Source organism: Tyto alba, unplaced genomic scaffold, assembly GCF_018691265.1.
Source record: "Tyto alba isolate M040663 unplaced genomic scaffold, T.alba_DEE_v4.0 Super-Scaffold_11, whole genome shotgun sequence".
NCBI classification, from domain to species: Eukaryota; Metazoa; Chordata; class Aves; order Strigiformes; family Tytonidae; genus Tyto; species Tyto alba.
This window is the reverse complement of record NW_024881273.1, coordinates 3,506,871-3,526,037: the sequence shown is the minus strand read 5'-3', so window position 1 is coordinate 3,526,037 and position 19,167 is coordinate 3,506,871. Positions and strand designations below refer to the sequence as shown.

The 19,167-nt window shown below is 59.5% G+C and overlaps 1 protein-coding gene across 3 annotated transcripts in view; it reads left to right on the top strand.

Annotated features, from left to right (window-relative positions):
* NOTCH1 (notch receptor 1) overlaps positions 1-19,167 on the top strand; it is a 44,670-nt gene that overhangs the window by 6,342 nt on the left and 19,161 nt on the right. For all 3 annotated transcript variants that reach the window (XM_042786798.1, XM_042786799.1, XM_042786797.1), the window contains exons 3-9: positions 13,189-13,451; positions 13,856-14,194; positions 17,451-17,573; positions 17,749-17,982; positions 18,119-18,274; positions 18,378-18,563; positions 19,018-19,131. In XM_042786798.1, coding sequence (XP_042642732.1) covers positions 13,189-13,451; positions 13,856-14,194; positions 17,451-17,573; positions 17,749-17,982; positions 18,119-18,274; positions 18,378-18,563; positions 19,018-19,131 — 1,415 coding nt within the window. The remainder of the gene's footprint in view (positions 1-13,188; positions 13,452-13,855; positions 14,195-17,450; positions 17,574-17,748; positions 17,983-18,118; positions 18,275-18,377; positions 18,564-19,017; positions 19,132-19,167) is intronic.

Sequence of the window (19,167 nt, the reverse complement as noted above, 5' to 3'; positions counted from 1 at the left end):
CTGATACTACACGCCCTGGTCTCACCTCCAAGGCTGTTACAGTTTATTGTATGTAGCACGAGGGAGACACGTATAAGCCATTGCAAGACCAAGCTATTCCCCAATTAAGGGCTTGGATAACATAATCAGGAGGCAGTTAGCAAGTTTTAAAATAACATTGTTTGGAAATTAACCTGCTCTTTCCAGGCCTGGAGGTGTAGTGACCCTCGTTTTGCTCATGTTGGTAGGTGTCCCAAATGGTAACGGCGTGTGTACATGAGTGGAATGTGAAATTTATAGAGCATCGGTGTGTTTAACGAGGGAGTAGCCTCGGGGTGCAGTTACGGAGAGCTGGTAAGCTCTGGATCTGGATGGAGACTTCTCTGTGCTTAACGTGTCATCAAACTCCAGGTGAAAATTTTAGACCATGTATTGGGGCTGTGGAGTGGAAGAGCCTCTGGGGTACAACTTAAACCCCCACGGGAAGGCAGGCCGGCAGTGGGGGCTTGGTTGAACCCTGACTCCATCCCAGGGGCCAAAAAGGTGGTCGGGGTCCATCTGCTGTCCTGCAGGTGCCTGGCTTTGTGTCCCACCAGCTCCTGCTGCTGCCCGGGATGGGGCAGCACCACGGGGTACTTGGGCTGCTCGCTTACCATTTTGTTCTTGGGCTGACCACCTGCAGCTCTTCACTTTGGGGGCCAGCGTTAGAAGGGCCAGCAGGCCGGAGAGGTGAAGGTTTGGGGTGATTCCAGTTGCTTTCAGAATGTTTTTTTTTCATCTCATTCCATGCTTTTGGCACGCGGTGCTGAGCCCCGGCGCCTGGAAGTGGCTGCGCCAAAATCCCGCAGGTCCCTGGAGTTGCCCTGCTGCACGGTGCCCTCATGAGCCTGGATTTGCTGTGGGGAAGAAGCAAACCAGCTTCCCCAGTCCATCTGCCCGTGGAAGGGCTCCACCCTGGGCTGCCGGGCTCCTCGGGGTTGGCCTCGACCGATACTGGTGACAGCGGGTCGGTATTGCTGCCATCCAAGGACTGCTGGCCGTGGGCGTTGTGTTGGGTGCTCCCCAGCCTGGCAGAGTGGTCCTGCTTTGGTTTGGGGTAAAACTGCAGTTACTCGCATGGGCCAAAGACCTGGAACGAGCAGTAGAAATGCTACTCTGGTGTCGAGGGGGGTGTTGCAGTTTTGCTTCTTGGGTATCGGTACGTGGAGGCATCCAGGAGCAGGAGCAGAGATGTTTGAGGGTCAGGGCCCTGCTTTGGCATCGCTGGCGTCAGCAGGGTCTGATCAGGGTCACAGAGCAGGGGCTCTGAAGGGCTGAGGAAGCTCCAGTTGGCCGTAATACCACAACTCTCTTTGCACATCTGTCGCCTGTGACGTTGGGAAGTCTTTGCAGCACCCTGCTAGGTCTTAGTGACACCAGACCACGGCAGCTCCCATCTGCCTGCTCGGAGAGCCCCAGGACAGTTAGAGATGGGAACATCCCAGTCTTTACTTCGTCATCTGAGTCTTGTTGGTAGAGCAGCTCAGCGCTGCTTCCAGCTGGCTGGCTGGCCAAGGTGTGACGGTGCCCGTTCAGCCTTGCACACCCTTGTCTGGACTCTGCCTTCCTCGGTGCGCGGCAGCACCAAGACCCATCACAGAGACTTCGTTTACAGCTCTAGCGTGTGTCCAGCAGGTCAGGTCCCCTCCTTCACCTCCCCGTGTTGGCAGGTACCCAGTATGGGACTGTTGGGGTTCCCACATACATCAAGCGAGGTCTGCTTAGTGCCTCAGTTTTCCTCCGTTTGCTGTTGCTTATGTCTCGGTGTGAGATGGGGCAGCACGACCTGCCAGGGACATCGTGGCTCGTGGAGGTGAATTAGGTGACGGAGGTGCCCGTTGGTAAATGCGGTGCTTGGTGTGAGAGGTGCAGGATCAGGACAGCAACTAAAGCCCAGGTGAGAGGATGGAGACAGAGGGAAGATGTGTGGCTGAGCCATACGGGGATCTCTGCCCCAAAATGGAATAGAATATTTTCAGTTGGAAGGGATCATCTAGCCCAACTGATGGGGCAGCATCCTGCCCGCCGCCCCACGCACAGTGGGGTCCGTGCTGGGCTCGTGGGAGGTGATGTCCCACATCTGTGTCTGCAAAGGGCTGTTGGCAGCATGATGCTGGTGAGATGTGAACGGTACTTCCCTCGCACAGCAGTAATTAATGTCTGCTTTAAGCTTTCACCTGTCACGTCCTCCCCTTCCCCCACAGCAGCCCGGAGTTAATATTGGAAAAGTCAGTTAAACAGTTAATGTTTAGGCCCTGGTTATTAGGCTTTTGCACATTTCCAGCAAAAGGAGCGGAGTTGCATTTTAATGGGAAACTTTCACGCTCAGTCAAGTTGCAAAAATTTATTTGCGCAGAAGTCATTTTCTTTTAACAAGTTTTCACCCTAATTCCCTTCCCCAAAATCTGAATTTAATGGTATTTATATGGGAAATGGATTTATTAAGTTTTAATGATGCTATAACGTTGCCCTTACTTAATAGAAGGGGCACGCTGCCGGCAAGCGGCCGTGGGGGCGGTGGGCTGGGTGCCGGGAGGAGCACCTGTGGCTTTGGGCTTGATCTAAAAGCGGTTTTTAGCTGAGAGCTACCTGTGTCCACCCCGAGCAGCAGCCAAAGGAGGGTCTTCGCTTGCTCAACTGCTTTGCCCCACGTCCCCACGCTGAGAGAGGTGGCATCAGCAGGGCGATGGGGACCAGAGAACCTTGTGCTGCCCACCAGCCTCGCCGCCGGAGGGGCTGTGTGTTCCTGAGCCGTGCAGTGGTTTCTTTTAAGATGGAAATTACCCGCTGTCGATGAGCAGCCGTGGAGGAGATCACGTCCCCAGCTCTCCTGCCCCACCGGTGCATCCTTGTGTGTGTGTGTGTGGGGGCAATCAGAAAAACACCCTCCCAAAGGCATTCATGGGCGGTTAGCCCCTGGAATAGCTCCTCTCGGGGCAGGTGGAGGAATGTGGCTGTCGACAAACACCGGCAGCTCCCACCCTGGCACCCGCTGCCCGTCGGTGGCCACAGCCCCTCATGCCGGCTTCGGGGCGGGCTGGGAGAGTGACCCCATGGGGGAGCGGCCCGGGAGCAAGGCGGGGGGGGGGGGCCCTCTCCGTGGCCCCTATTAAAATGTTAGACACAGACCTCCAAGTCAAAAGGCAGGGCGACAGACGGCCCTTTCACAGGGCCTGCTGCTCCCCACAAAAGGGGGGTTTCCAGGGGAGGGGGGCAGGAATGCGGGCTGCGGCCGGAGGGCAGAGCCGCCACCATTGTCCCCGCTCCCTCGGCGAGGGCGTCATGTTGACACAGGGATTTCTGCCGGCGAAAGGCGTCGAAGGCAGAGTCTTCCCTCCCTCCCTCCCTCGCCGTTTCCTTGGTTAAACTCGGCAGCAACAGACATCCCGGGATACAGATCCCAGGAGCAGATACCCATCTTCTCAGAGGTGCTTTACGTCCCTCAGGTCGTGGTTTCCAAGGGGGGGCGAGGTTTTTGTTGCTAATAACTATTTTGGGGAGCTTCGCTTTGCTTGCAGAGAGAACCCAGCAGCTTCGTGGCTGGGAGGTTGGGGGGGGCTGGATCCATCGCTGTCTGGCTGTTGCCGTCTTTACCCGCTCTCCGTCTCACCGAAACAGCCCTAAGAGTGAATTGCTTGGGCTTTCCATAGGGTTTGTGTTGCAGGGGCACCCGTGTGCTCTGCAAAACCCCCCTCTCCCCTTGTTTATAAATATCTAGAGCTAAATATAGCTTGTTTAAACTCTTGGTGGCTGTTCAGATCCTAATCTTGAGTTTTATGTTCAGGATTGGAAGAGTAGGATGGTGGGGTCACGCGTGTCCCGGGTGGGAGTTTTCCATATTTGGCTCTCAGGCAGCGTGGTGTTTAGCCAAAACTTGGTTTGAGGAGGGAAAGGGAAAAAAAAATGAGAGAGTTCATCATTGGTTAGTGAGATGGTGACACCAGCTCTGTGTGCGTGCCCAAGCTCCTGGGAGCAAGGCAGAGTGAATTCATGCTGCGTGGGCAGCGAGTGTGTCCAGAGCAGGTGAAAATGGGCATTTGCCCCAAAAGGGCTGGGGAAGGGAGAGTGGCCTTGGGCACCAGCAGTGCTGGGCTGGCAGGTGGCCTGAGGAGGTGGAAATTCCTCATCTCCCCCAAATTCCAACTTTGCCTTCTGCTGGCTTCAAGAATAAAACTTTTTTTTTTTTTTTTTTTAAGGGGAAAATGTTTACAAACGAAAAAAACAAACCAGGGAGCAGTTGCAGCGGGTGCTTTCGAATGCCACTGCTGCTGGGCAGCACCGTGGGGGAGAAGAGCCGGGCGACTTCATGGTCCAGGGACACTGGTCACCAGCGTGGGCAACTCGCTCGAGGAGCTGGCCCGGGACACTCGCCCCTGCCCTGCGGGAGGGTGCTGGGACCATTTGCCGGGCTCAGCCCAGGTTGTGTTCCCTGGGGATCCCCTGCTGGAAGCGCATCCTTCAAAGTCTCCCCGTAAATGGGCTCCTCCAAGAGACGGAGCAGGGAGAGCAGAGCTCAGCGCGGGGCAGCCCGCTTCCACAGACAATGGGGCTGTGCAGATTTACACCAGAAGAGGATATAAAAAACATCAACTGGGGAAAAAAAAAAATATTTCATAGCAGCCATTGTTGAGGGTGGGAATGAGGCGAGTTTTGTCTTGGTATCTTCCTTCGTCATCTTTCATGTTTATTATGAATGAAGTTCCATTGAAAGGCAGCTCCTTCCCAGGTAGCCACTTTGCTTAGTAATGGGATTATATTGTTTTTCATTACAATGGAACTTTGATTCCCAAACTGTCCTGACTAATGTCTGCTTAAGAAACAAAGCCTTTTTTTTTTTTTTTTTTTTTTTTGCCTCTCCCCTGCATGCTGGTAGGAGGAACAGGGCTCTAGCACGTTTTCCCCCACTCCTGTCCATGAGTATATCCAGCTTTGGGAATTCCTTTAGTTTCTCTCCAGATGAAAGTCTGGGTCTTAAAATCTCAATTAGATGGCTTGGGCTAGGTCAAAAATGAAATGGAACAAAAAAAAACACATCAAAGACTTCGGATTGCAGTTTGCTTTTTTTAATTAAACAAGGCTGGAGATCTGCTCTTGCTTTATTAACCTGATGTCACTTGAAGTAACCTGCTGCTTTGCCAACCACCCTCCCTGTGTGAAACTCTGTTTTTTTCCCAGGCTGGTGTCCCAGAGTATTTAATAAAGCAGGGCTTGGATGGGACTTTATAAAAAAAAAGGCAGGTTTGATCTAGCACTGGTTTTGGTGCTGGGAGCTGCGTCACAGCTGACGGAGGTGTTTGTGGGGCCATGCTGCTGCCGGGGGAGTGCAGCAGGGCCGGTGGGAGCTTTGGGGTGCATCGCCTGGGTGGGGTGCCCCGTGTGGGTGAGGGGGGAGCTGGGCACCTCTGCCTTAGCTCTCCTGGGAGCTGTGGCAAAGCCTTTGGTTTCTTAACGCACGCGTGTGCCAGAAACCACAGAGGGAAGCTGCAGGTGAGGCACCTCCGTGCCCGCTGCTGGGAAGGGGCTCAAGCGGCCCCCCGGCTGCCAGGGCAGGGCAGTGTCCCGAAGTGTTCTTCATCTCCCTGCACCCATCTTCCTTCTGCCAGCCCCAGGGGTGCTGCGCCACCCCGAGCAGGGTGGCGATGCCAGGGCAGGAGCTGAGCGGGAGATGAGATTGGAGCACGGGGTGTTGAGCTCAGCTTTCCCAGCGGGACCTTTTTCCAGGCCTGGCTGCCTTCCCCGGCTCCAGAGGGTGCTCCCACGCTCGGTGGGGTGTTTCCAGGGTGGGCTGACACCCCTGGGAAGCCATCCCCTAGACAGTCGTACCTGTGGTCCCCGATGATGTTCTGTGCAGGAACACAGGAGGGGCTCGTGGGGAGGCGATGGAATGGAATAAGATGGAATGGGAAGATGGAGTAAGAAGCAGATCTCTCGGTGACACGGAGTCCTATCCCCAAGCGCTGCTCCTTTCTCTGATTGGGTTGGAGCTGGGGGAGATCAGGGTCTCCCGGGCTGGCACTGAGCAAATGTGTCTTCGGGGGAAGGGTGTAACTTCAGGAGAAAGTTGGGGTGTTGCTTCCAGGCTGTGCCAGGCACGAAGCCACTGGCACAACTGGAAAAGTGACTTTTGTGCGGGGATGCCTGATGGAAAGCAAGCATACCGCCCAGGGTCTGCAGGTGCTGGGGCTGCGCAGGGGAAGGGGTGGAAGGAGACCCTTGTGGTTCCTGTTCCTAAGCCTGAGGATGACGGTTACCCCGAGAGGTGTGGGGACGATGGGGTTGGGTCGTGTCACCGCTCTGCAGCTGGGAGCAGTGTGCGGTGGCTGTGGTCCTGCATGTAGCTAAGGGAGATTTTCCTCCTGTTTTTTTTTTTTTTTTTTTTCTCCTTCCTTCAGCTGTTGCCAGCAAACACGTGAAATCCGAGTGTCCTGCTCAACGTTTGGCCACTTGTTTTGCTCCGTGGGGTCCAGGCTGCGCTGGCACAGGCATCCACTCGGTCACGCAGCGTGTTTGCTGATGCAGAGGGCTCTGCGGGTGTGAGGGTCCCTCGGTGGGGACCCTCTGCACCACGCAAGGTCACGGTCATGGTTTCTGAACCGCCTTTGTGCTGGGGTGGCTGCTCCGGGCCACAAGAACCGCAGAGCAGAGTTCGACATCCCCCACAGCCCAGCCTGCGCCTGGGGATGGGTGTTGGGGTGTGGGGGGGTGCTCCCCTCATTCGGGGGAGACCCCGCACCCAGTGCCTGGGTTCACTGCAGCCAAGAGGCTGTGGGGACTCTTCCAGCCTCATTAGTCTTAAGTACCCCCAAAATGAGGCTTGAGTAAAGACCTGAGCCTCCCCTCCTTGGCTTTCCCACAGTGCTTGTACCTTGGGGAAAACAACCACAGCCATTTATGCTTCTAGCAGATGAGGGTGAGGAAGAGGTTATGTGATAGCAGTGCAGATAAGAAGCAGCCTGGACGTGGGGCCAGCAGACAGCATGGGGCTCCCCACCAGCCCCTCATCCCCTCCCACAGCGTGGGGCTGCTCCCTGGACTTGCCCCCTCTTATGGGATGGGGATGGGGGACAGCCCCACAGCCCCTGCGTGGCCGGTGGCCGTGCTCCAGCTTACACTTGGTTTTCATTTTCCTCGTTGGTTGATTTTGTGCATTTGAAGCCCGAGGGGGGTTTTACCTCCAGCCCTGCCACGATCCCCCAACCGCCGGGAGGACGCGCTGGGGCCGGGCAGGAGAGCGGTGGGTGGCATGAGCGCAGCCGTTCTCAGCTGCGGGGTGGTGCAGGCTGAGCTTCCAGAGCATCCCCCCCTCATGCACCCAGCACCTCTGAAACAACCCCCCGGCCCCCGGGCTGCACTTGTGCAGGGCTGACGCGTCCCAAATTTGAAGAAAGCCCCCCGTGCCACCATGCGGGAGCCGTGCCGGGGCGGGCTGGGCTGCGGGAGCGCCTGGGTGTCATCTGTGCCGGCCGTGGCAGATGGCAGCTTAGCGCAGAAAGGAAAACATTAGTCTTGGGTCAGAGGTCGCCGAAACATCTGCCTTGGGATGCTTTCAGTGTCCGCATTGCTGCGGAGGGACAAAACCTGTTGCTGGTGGGTTGGAGGAAAAGCGTCGCGTGCTGCAAGAGGGGAGGGGGCAAACAAAAGGCCGGTGGAGCCGCGCGCACGGAGCACCCGGTGCAGGGACCGTGGGCTGGTGGGGCCCGGGGTGGGCACCCCAACTCTGCCGGTGCTGCTTGTGGGGTGAGAGGGTGCTGGAAGCCACGGTGCCCGGGCAATGGAAGCCTGGGCAGCAGCGTGGCGGCTGATATTTGTGCAGCTCATTCGTGCTTTTGATTATCTGATCTGCCGAGCTTTTCTGGAGCCTTGCTGAAACAACTGCAGCGTTGGGCCGTCGTTTCTAACTTCTTGAGGATGTGCAGCAGACACAACAAATGCACGTGCCCACGCTGAGCCAGATCCAGATTTGGCCTGGGCTCGGCGCTGGGAGCGGGGTGGGAATTTGGGGCCGCTGTTCCCATTCCCAGGCCATCCCCTGGGACTCGCTGTCTGACCTTGGACAAGGCCTTCTCCGTCACCCTTCCCATCACCCATGAATCGTGCCAGAGATTTATGGGTCGGGAGCGCGGCGCATTATTAATTGCGCCTCCCCCCTCGCAGCGGTTTGTGCCCCCGGCGCGGGTGCTCGCTCGGGGCCGGCGTGGAGGGGGAAGATGCGTCGCAGCTCGTTGTCATGGGAATCCAACCCCCAGTCTCTTCTTGACCACCACCCCCCCCTCCCCAAACCAGAAAGCCACCAGGATGAACGCAGTCCCAGATGCTCGGGAGGGGTCTAAATCCGTGTGTTCACACCTGCAGGGAGCACATGCAGCATCTCCATCCGCAGGGACGGGACCCGGCTGCTGCATTGCTGTCCCCTGTCGTGCCTGGTGCTGCGGTGACAGCCCCGGTCCCTTGGTTAGGTCGTGTAGAAAATATCTGAGAAGTGAAGAACTGTGAGACCGTCCACACTGACTTGCTCCTTGTGCTGGGAGAGGGAGCATCATGCATTGGAGCAGGGCTCGGCCACCACCGAGGTCGGGATGCTGTCACCCTCCGTCACCGTCTAAAAAGGCGGGGTGGGTCACGGCTGGAGTGTTTGATGCCTCTTCAGCAAGTTAATGAATCAACGGAAACATTTCTCAGCTGTGTGCTCAGGGGAGGGAGAGACGCTGGTATTTTTAGCTGTTCCTGCCTGGGTCGGGAACGGGGTGTGTGTCACGAGTGGGGCTGGGAGCGTGGCTGTGCTGGCCTCTCCGGGGATTTCACGGAGGCTCCTCAGGACCCCGGGGAGCTCAGCCACCTCTCACCACCTCGAAGCTGGCTTCTGATGGCCCTTCTGAGCTGTTTTGATCCTGGAGCACCCGCCCTGTCCTCTGCCAACACATAAATCTATAATTAAAGCATAGCTTTAATGTCTCTTATGCTAATTTCCATAAGCTGCTTGGGGTTTGATTTGGGTAGCCCTCGCTTGGGAAATGCCAAAGGAAAAACCACAGGGTGTTCTTCACCTGGCTGAGCCCGCGGGGACGTCGCATCCTCCACGTCTGCTCATCTGGGAGCCCTGACGCCACCACCCGCCGGTGTGTTTTTTTACAGAAAATAAAGCTTAGCTCCTTGGGCTGAGCTTTAGGAAAGGTGTTTAGCCCCTGGAAAACTAGGTAGACGCATGCTGAGGTTGCAGCACAGCTCGGAGCTGAACCCGGCTCTGCCGAATCTAGCCTTTCCAGACCTGAGAGAGCTGAAAAATAACTATGTCTTGGGCTGGCCTTATTCTTCACCTGGTTTTTGATCTCTTGCTTTGCATGCAAGGCTTGTCTCCAGGCTTTCCTCTGCAGTTGGGACTCTCTAAAGCCGTTGCGGTCGTTGGGCTTTTAAATGCAGCTTCAGAGTCTCCGGCTGTGAGTGATCTCTGGGACTCGCGTGGGGAGGAAACAGCGAAATTCACCCGGCGGCTTTGGTCAGCAGCCATGCTCTTCCCTGCCTCGTCTCAGACTTGCTGTTGCAAACGTGGGCAGGAATAGCATCGTTTCGGCGCAGGAGCGTCTGCAGACGATGCAGGAGCGGTGCCGAAGCTGCCGGGTGCAAGGCTGCTCGGGGGCATGTCCCCGGCACTGCTGGGTGCGAGCAGAGGAGCGTCCGCTGTCCTTGTTCCGTGCTCTTGCTGAGCAGCAATATCACTGTCGTGATAGTGATATCCCTGCCGCCAGGGACCTTTTGTTCTGAAACCTGAAAAAAAAAAAAAAAAAGAAACTGAGATGACTTAGAAACCATGGAAGGAGTTGGAGAGGGCTCCTCGAGCTGGGAGCTGGTGGGGTGCGTGCGGTGGGTATGCGAGGGCTGTCCCCTTCCCTGCCACGGCTGTGGTTGGGATTTGGGAATCGCCAGGCACCCACCGGGGGTCTGTGCTGCACAGCCCTGCTCTGTACCATGCAAACTCTTCCATGGGTTGTAACAGTGACTGCTGGATTTTAAAGGTGCTTGGGTTGTATTGCCTTTTTTTTTTTTTTTTTTTTTTTCCTGAAGAGTTGCTTCACTAGCACTTCTCAGGAGCTGGAAATACCCTCTTTGCAGGGAGGAGAGATGCGATGCGTGAGCGTACCCCTGTCCCACCTGCTCACATGTGCCCATTGCTCAGCTCAGACCCTTCTGACCGGGGCAGACCTGTGCCAAGCCCATCCCTAGCGTCTGCCGCACCCTCCTCACTTCTTGAGCTGATTGCCTCCATAAACCAGCTCTTAAACAAACAAGTAGAAAGCCATTTCAAAAAAAAAAAAAAAAAAAAAAAAAAAATCTGCAAACTCCATGAAACTTGAGGGGTTTCCGGAAGGGAAAGCCTGGAAAGCACCCAGGCAGCCCAGCCGGGTGTGGGGCAGCCCCCAGCGCAGGCACTGCCTGTGATCCCAACCCCCCTGTGCCTTCAGGCAGGGGCTCCCCTGCCCCCAGGCAAGTTCCTCCAATCACTAATTAACCTCCTGGCTAATAACCATGCCTGGGCTTGGGGCTGGGCTCTGCTCCTGCTTCCCATCGGTGAGCTCCAACCACCCCTTCCCCGCGCCAAAATTTGAAACGGTCCGAAAACTAATTGGGTGGGAGGGCTTTCGGCTTCACACCCCTGGCCCCAGCCTCATTTAAGCCCCAGGGCTCAGGAGCCCCAATCCCAGTGACAGCTCCGCCGGCCGCCCGCTTCAGCCTGGGATGCAGAGCATCACCTCCCAGGCCCAGCTGCCCACGGTGGCACCGCCGTGAGCCAAAGCCCACGCCATGGTGGTTGCTGCACGCTCGGCAGTTCCCGCGCTGCCCCTGGGTCTCTTTGTTCACCATCAATTTTTTTTTTTTTTTTTCTTATTCCTAATTTTTTTTTTTTTTTTTTTTTTTTTTTTTTCCCTCTCCCATTGGAGAATCTCATGACGCATCCCCGCCCGCCAGCCGCCGCGAGAGCCCGGAGGATTGTTTTAAGAAAAAAAGCGTGTGTGGCGGCGGGGAGGCAGGGCCGGAGGGAAGAGCGGTGCTTTTTTAAACAGACGACTGCACACTTGAGCGGTTCGCCGGCGGCGTGCCTGTGCCGCCCGCCCGGCCCCGCACAATGGCCCCACTCAGGCAGCCGTGGCCCCAGCCCTCGCCTTCCCCAACGCGGGGCCGTGGCGCAGCCACCCAGAAGTGCCGTCGCCCCGCGGCCGTGGCACCCCGGGCTCGGAGCCGCCGGCGAGCCGGGCATCGGCCGCGGGCGCCGGCAGCTGCTCTGGCTCATTAGGATGCACACCTGCTCCCCGCCGCCCTTTGTGTGCCGAGCAGATGCCCTGATTTATTATTATACACATTTTCTTTTTCATTTGGCCTGGATAATGCCGTCTCATTAACTCAAAATGTCTCCGAATCCTGACAAATTCTCACACAATCCCCGACAATGAAATCAGAATTGGGTTAAAAAAAAAAAAAAAAAAAAAAAGTAGGGGAAGAGGAGAAGGGGAGCGGGGCCGAAACGCGGTCGTGCCGCCGGCGCGGCGAAGCGCGGCCGCGCTGGGTTGAGGCGGGCTCAGGGTGGGGGATTGCTGACTGCGCTTCGCAGGGGGAGCCCCACGTTCTTGTTTTGGGGGGGGGGAGGGGGTGTTGCAGGTGAGCGTTCCCTGGGACCCTCCCTGCTCGCCCCGGGGCGGGGGCTGCCTGCTGCGGGAGCCTTGGGGACCGTGCACGAGGTTTGGGGACACAAGGTCCCACCAGCTCGGGTGGCAACGGGTGCGAGGACGTGGTGGGTGTCCTGACCCCGACCTGCAGCCCCCCGGTGCTGTTGTCTTCCCAACCACCATCTCCAGCGGTGCTTGCCTTACCCTGAGCTTGCAGCAATGCATGCAATACCCTCCCCCAGATTTATTTCTGCTCTCAAGGTCTCTGATAGCAGCCGGCGGCCCAGCCCTGCTCTGCTGCGGTGGCACTGCCATCGCGGTGTGGGACAGCAGCCTGCCGGCATCGGCTCGCTCCTCCCATGCCCTACTTGTGACGGCCGCTCGGCGCGGCTCAGCCGGGGCAAAAAAATCCCCCTTTGGAAGCGGTGTAACGTGAGCAGAGCTGGCTGGGGACAAAACGTGTGGCATCTCATGTTGCAGACATGATACAGGAGATGCCGTGCGGGAGGGTTTGCGCTGGGGAGGTGCCGAAGGGCCTCATCCCCGAGATCTTTTGATGTCAGGTGCCCTCGGTCTCTCTGTGCATAGCTTTGCTCCATCCTCCCTTTCCTGGGGGGCAGCTCCCCTCTCTGCGGGGTCCTTTGCTGGCCCCGCGTCCTGCCCAGCCTCTCTGGGATGGTCACTGGGATTTGCCCTTGGGACGTGTCCCCATCGCCCGCCCCAGTCCCGCAGCAGGCAGTTGCTCCAGCCCTGTTGGCTAATGGTGACAGATGGTTGAGCCGGTGGCCGCGTCGGGGGGGCCTTTTCTCAGGGACACCCCCCCACACACAGGGACGCGGGGCCCCTCGTCCCCTCCTTGCGCAGGGTTTGTCTTTGGGGAAGAGCTCAGCTGGCTGCGAGGAGCAGGAACGTGTCCCGCCTGCGGCCAGCCAACGCCGAGCCCGGGTTTGATTGTGTGTGCTTGATTTCTTAGGATGGAGGGGGGATAAAATTCGCCTTGGTGGAGCAGGGACCCCGGTGCAGGCAGGGGGACAGGGCTGTCCCCGTGCTGCTTGGCCCCACGGGTCACTCTGGGGTTTCCTCTCCCATGGGGTCTGTAGGTGCCCTGGGTTGGATGCAGTTATGGGGGGTCCCCCTTCTGAATCCACCACATCCCCCCGCTTGTGCCTTGGTTTCTTTTTCAGTGGCTGGGGGAGGGGGGGCAGCCCAAAAAAAGCACATCGCGACGAGAAGCAGGACGCCAGCGCTGGAGGCTGCGGTTTTGCAAGTCGGTGCAGGCCCCTGGATGGGGGGGACGCCTTTGTTGCCGGCGCCTCTTTCATCTTCCTCTCCTCAACCCGGAGCGGCCAGGGCAGAGCCTTGCAAACGCCAAACCCGCCGGGCCGGGACGCGGTGCGGGCTGGGGGAGGCGTTCCCGTAGCCGGTCCCTGGGGCATCGGGGTACCCCCCCCCCCCACCTCTCCGAGCACCTCGGGGCTGATCTCACTGACAGTGTCTCTCCCCCCCCTTCTAGGTGTAGCGGTGCCTACGTGGGCGAGCGGTGCCAGCTCCCCAACCCCTGCCTGAGCTCCCCCTGCAAGAACGCCGGTACCTGCACCCCGGTTGTGCGCGGCGGCACCGCGGACTACACCTGCGCCTGCCGCCTGGGCTTCACCGACGAGCTCTGCCTGACGCCCCGCGACAACGTCTGCCTCAGCAACCCCTGCCGCAACGGGGGTACCTGCGACCTGCTGACGCTCAGCGAGTACAAGTGCCGCTGCCCGCCGGGGTGGTCAGGTGAGGCGGTGTCACCGCATGGCGTGGGGACGTGGTGACCCGGCTGTGGTGGGGGGAGAGGGACAGCCTGGGGCACAGGGGTTGCTCCTGAAAAACCCCCGTGGGCGGAGAAAGGCGCTGAGTCTGGTTTCGGCTTCCTCCGGTGCTGGGGGGAAAGGTTGTGGGGGGGGGGTGGTCTGTAAACCTGAGTTGGGGCTTGGGAGGGTTCCTGGCTGGGTGAGCTGCAAGCCTGGTGCACGGGTGAGGGTTTCAGGGCGTGGGGGGGGGGGGGAATTAGCTGCAACCCCCCATCGACACAGTCCCAGAGCCGGGTGTGCACCCCAGCGCAGAGATCGCCCCCCCCGCCAAGAGCCTGCGCTGCAGTTGGCGTCCTCGGCCTCATCCTCCCTCCCTGCCTTTCCCAGGGAAAACCTGCCAGCAGGCCGACCCCTGCGCCTCCAACCCCTGCGCCAACGGGGGCCAGTGCGTCCCCTTCGAAGCCCACTACATCTGCCGGTGCACCGCCGGCTTCCACGGGGCCAACTGCAAGCAGGACGTGAACGAGTGCAACGTCTTGCCGCCCGTCTGCAAGAACGGCGGGAGCTGCACCAACGAGGTGGGCACCTACCAGTGCTCCTGCAAGCCGGCGTACACGGGGCAGAACTGCGAGCACCTCTACGTGCCCTGCAACCCCTCGCCCTGCCAGAACGGGGGGACGTGCCGCCAGATCGGAGACACCACCTACGACTGCACGTGCCTGCCAGGTAGGGGCTGCCTCCCAGGGGAGGGACGGGGGTAAGGGGGACCCTCTTGCCCACACCTTTCCCCCCGCCCCTAAACAAGTAGTGCCTGATCTTCCCCCCCCCCGCCAAGTTATCTGGGAGGGATAAAAATGAGGGGCTGTGGGCTCGCTGTGCCACGTGCGTTTGGGAAGATGTTGGACAGCGATGCCCGAAGAGGAGAGGTCATCTGGGGGCTTTTCATACTTGGTGATTCACTGAAATAGCTCTTCCAAAACAACTGTTTTAGCAGGGGCCCCTGTGCGGATGCTCATATTCCAGAATAAGAGTGCCTTTTTCCGCTTTAGCTTAATCCATTTCCAGAATGGAATAATTAGCCCGGAATAGCTATTTTGGAAAGTTTCCGAGTGCAAACGGAGCTGGGGAAGGGAGACCCTCTCTGTGCTCGCTGCTGCTCCCTCCGGCAAGCGCCGGAGCAGCCCAGCTGAATTACAGCCTCTGAAATGAAGGGCTCTTGCAGGAGGGGGCCTGGCAGGGGCCGCACTGAGAGCTCAGCAGCCTGTACAGGAGCTCAGCACCCTGCAAGAGAGCTTGGCACCCTGCAAGCAGGAGGAAAGACAAGTGGCTGTGAAAGGACTCCCTGACCCTGAGGAGCCCTTTGGCTTCTGCCCTCAGGCAGCGGTCTGGGCAGCGTGGTCGGGACAAGGAGTGGAAGGGGCTGGAGAAATGAAAGAGGGGAATTTTCTGCCGGAGGGCGACCGGGGCAGCCCAGAGCCCTGGTGCAGCCCCACGCTCAGACCAGGCTGTGTTTGCTGGGGAGGGGAATGCCGTCTCTCACCCGAGGCAGCCACGCCGGCCGGCTGCGGCAGACACGGAGGGGACACGTCCACCCTCTCCCTTGGAAGGAAGCTGTGGTCAGTGCTAAGCTGCCTGAGAAGTCTCTCGTGGGATTGCTTTGATCTCCTCTGCTCGGCCGTAACCCCACAGGGGCTGGGGCAGGACGAGGGGTAGGCGGCTTCTCCTGGGCATCGCTGCGGGGAGCTCCAGCTTCCCTGTGCTGTAGCTCCAGCCCCATCGGGGTGGGGATGGGGTCTCCCAGCCAGCACAGACGTACCCGCACCCCGCTGGCAGCCCAGCCCGGTTGCTGGGGGAAGATGCGCGATCCCCGCGGGGCAGCGTGGGGGGGATCTTGTCTTGATTTCTACCACGGGCTCAGAGGTTCGATCTCCTTCCCAAAGCTTTTGGCTGCAAGAACTCAGGCGACTCATTAGCCGTCCAAAATACACGGCGTTCTGCAGGATCTGCTTCCCCTGCATGCCTGCTCACCCTGGCTGGAGCAAAGCTCCTGTCCTCGGGGCCAGCGAGGCGTTGGGGCTGACGGGATGAGCAGTACAAGGGAAGGAAGCTTTTCCTTCTGGGATGAGCCAGTGTGGCCAGGAGCTCCCGGGGGCGATGCTCTACGGGAAAAGCTCCGAGCCCTGGCCCCACGGAGCAGCATTGCCGCAGGGACGGGCAGGAGGAGCAGGGCTGGCCCTGCCCTGCCGTTCTGCTGACAAAGCACTTTCCTGAGAGCAGCCCAAGCGTCAGGCACTGCGGGGTGAGGTACGGCCCTGGGGGAGCATCCCTGCTGCGGGGGGGGGGGGTGGGGGGGTGGGGTATCGGCGCTTTCATGCCCAACTGTGGCTTCGTGGGCCGCTTCCAGGAGATTTGCATGCTGCACGAGCTGGTTTGCCTCCCGTGGGGTGGCACGGCATGGCCCCTGTTTCGGGGGGGGGGATGGAAAGGGGGGGGGGTCCCTCGGCACCTCTACCATCCAGCATGGCTTGCTGCTGCAGCATCGGCTGCGGGCAGAGGCAGGAGGGACAGGGGGGCTGTTTTTCATGATAAGAGGGTGATTGATACGCTGGTATGCAGCACAGCAGACCTGAAACAATGTCCCCTTTTCATTCCCGGAGAGGCCTGGCCATACCGGGTTTCTTCAAGTTAAACTAATCTCGGCTGTTTTATCATGCCATCTCTGTAGAATGTAACCCTGAGTTTAAAGTAATTGCAGTACTAATTAGTCATTCGGATGGTTCAAAATGAGTTAATCCTGGTATCTAGGACATTGCCAGTTATTGCTGTTCAGTCTCAGCCCAGCTGCTTAAAAATGAGGTGCAAATCAACGTTATCTGCTTTGGAGTCCTACCAGAAATCATAAATAGCTGTTTCTGCTCCTCGTGTGATGGGGGGAGAGGAAAACACGGCCCTTGGGAGCGAGCGAGGGGAAAAACCCCAGCTGGGCCAGGGTCTGGGGTCCGACAGAGGATGAGCCTGGGCCACCTCATCCCTTCCCTGTGGAGGTGGAGGTGACGTAGTGAGCTGCCTGCGTGGGGGAGCAGCCTGGTCTGGACCTGCAGAACGCCTCGGGGTGTTTGGGGGAGCTGCGGGTGCACGTCGGCACCGTGGGGAGCTGCCACGGGCTGGCATCACCGGCCTGACCCCGAGTGGGCTGGGAAAGAGGATGCCTGACAGCGACGAGGTCAGGGGCTTTGGGGGGGTCTTACAGCAAATGCAGCTCTTAACCCAAGCAGCAGCTGGAGGGGGATGGGGGTGGCTTGCCGGGCGCCCTGAGAAGGGCCTGGCTGCTTCATTTCTGCTGTGGGGAGAGGCGCGGTTTCCGTGCGTGCCGCGCTATCAGGTGGAGGCAATCGGAGAAACGCGAGCAGCCGGGCTCACCGGGCGAGAGACGGGCTGGGATTAGCCCAGCGCTGCGTGGCGGGGTGGTGGTGGGGGGTTCACCCTGCCAGGGACTTGGATCCCCCGCCGGGGGGAAGCGCTGCTGCTGCTGCGGCTCTTTACACGTGAAATTAAAAGTGGGTGATTCAGCACCGGGTGCTGCAAGCCTTTGTGGGAGCAGCCCCGGTTCATCCCGGCTCGCCGTGGAGCTGGATCCTCTGCTACTCAGGGCGAGCATCTCCAGGGCTTAGGGGCTTTGGCAGGCGAGCCCCGTGCCAGGGATGCCCTGCGTGGAGGAAGCCACCGCCGTTTACCAGGCTCTGGTGATGGTGCCCTGGCAGGGAAATGTGTGTGGCAGAACCAAGCGCTGGCAAAGCCAGGACAGGGCTGGGGATGAAAGCAGGCGGCTGGCCTCAAATCTGGGCTGGCAGCTCCTGGTGTGTGCTCAGCACCCGATAAGGGGCAACCTGCCATCGACGGAGGGGTGGCGGGGGGGGGGGGTTGAGACAGTGGCAAGGCTGGTTGCTCGGTTGGCATCACAGCAGATGTTTCCTCTGCGCAGGGTTCACGGGCCAGAACTGTGAGGAGAACATCAATGACTGTCCGGGCAACAACTGCAAGAACGGGGGCACCTGCGTGGATGGTGTCAACACCTACAACTGCCAGTGCCCGCCTGAGTGGACAGGTAACACCACTGCCAGCAGCGAGGGTGACATGGGGATGGGCTGGGAGGACGGATCCTTGCCTGGGGGGATGCCGGGGACCGGGTGGGGAGAGACATCCTGCTTCTCAGCGATGCTGACGGAGCCGCCGGGAGCCGGGCAGCACCAGCCTCATGCAGGTGCCCTGTCCCCTGGCAGGTCAGTACTGCACCGAGGACGTGGACGAGTGCCAGCTGATGCCCAACGCCTGCCAAAACGGGGGCACCTGCCACAACAACCATGGTGGCTACAACTGCGTCTGCGTCAACGGCTGGACGGGCGAGGACTGCAGCGAGAACATCGACGACTGCGCCATGGCCGCCTGCTTCCACGGGGCCACTTGCCACGACCGGGTAGCCTCCTTCTACTGCGAGTGCCCCCATGGCCGTACAGGTGAGGCCCCGTCCCATCTTGCCCCCTGCTCGCAGCGCAGGGTGACAACTCCCCCGCGTGTCCCCGGGGGCTCCTAGCTGAGGTCTTGGTGCAGGATGGCTTGTGTGCCATTCACCACCCGCCGTTTGCTGCCCAGGTTTGCTGTGCCACCTCGATGACGCCTGCATCAGCAACCCCTGCAATGAGGGCTCCAACTGCGACACCAACCCCGTCAACGGCAAAGCCATCTGCACGTGTCCTTCGGGGTACATGGGGCCGGCCTGCAACCAGGATGTAGACGAGTGCTCGCTGGGTGAGCATCGGGGCTGAGCTCACACGGGCGGCAGAGGAGCAGCCGGGGAAAGCGCCGGTGCAGCCGGGAGCGTGTCCTGTGAGCTGCAATTTGTGTGTTGCAGGAGCCAACCCTTGCGAGCACGCAGGGAAGTGCATCAACACCCAGGGGTCCTTCCAGTGCCAGTGCTTGCAGGGCTACTCGGGCCCTCGCTGTGAGATCGACGTCAACGAGTGCCTCTCTAACCCCTGCCAGAATGACGCCACCTGCCTGGACCAGATCGGGGAGTTCCAGTGCATCTGCATGCCTGGTGGGTGGGCAGCCCCACAGACCCCTGCACTGGCGCCGGGTGTGGGTGACGGAAGGGCTCCGGGTGCCCCTGAGCTTCAGCTTGGTGTTGGTTTGGGTGAGGAGCCACGGGAGGTGTGTGTGGCTGGGGACAGCACTGAAAAGAAAGAGCCTGATGAAGATTGCGCCGTCTCCCGCAGCGGTGCGGGGACGGGAGGTGAGAGCTGGGCCCCATCAGCCCTGCTCTGGGCTCCTCCTCTTGCCGACCTTGCTGGTTTGGATCAAGCCGAGGGCAGGGAGATCCCGGGTGGACAACCATGGAGCAGCTTACGCATCAGGTCCCACCACCTGTAGCACAGCTCCTGAGCTGCTTCTGTAAAGACGGCGAGACCACTTCTGCCCTGGTGTAACCTGCCCGTCCTGGGCGTTGGGCCGGCCCCGTGCCGCAGCGCTGATGGTGCTGGGTCTCTCCGCAGGTTACGAGGGGGTTTACTGCGAGATCAACACGGACGAGTGTGCCAGCAGCCCCTGCCTGCACAATGGCAACTGCCTCGATAAGATCAACGAGTTCCACTGCGAGTGCCCCACCGGTACGCGGCATCCGTCCTGCTGCCATCGCGGCGGAA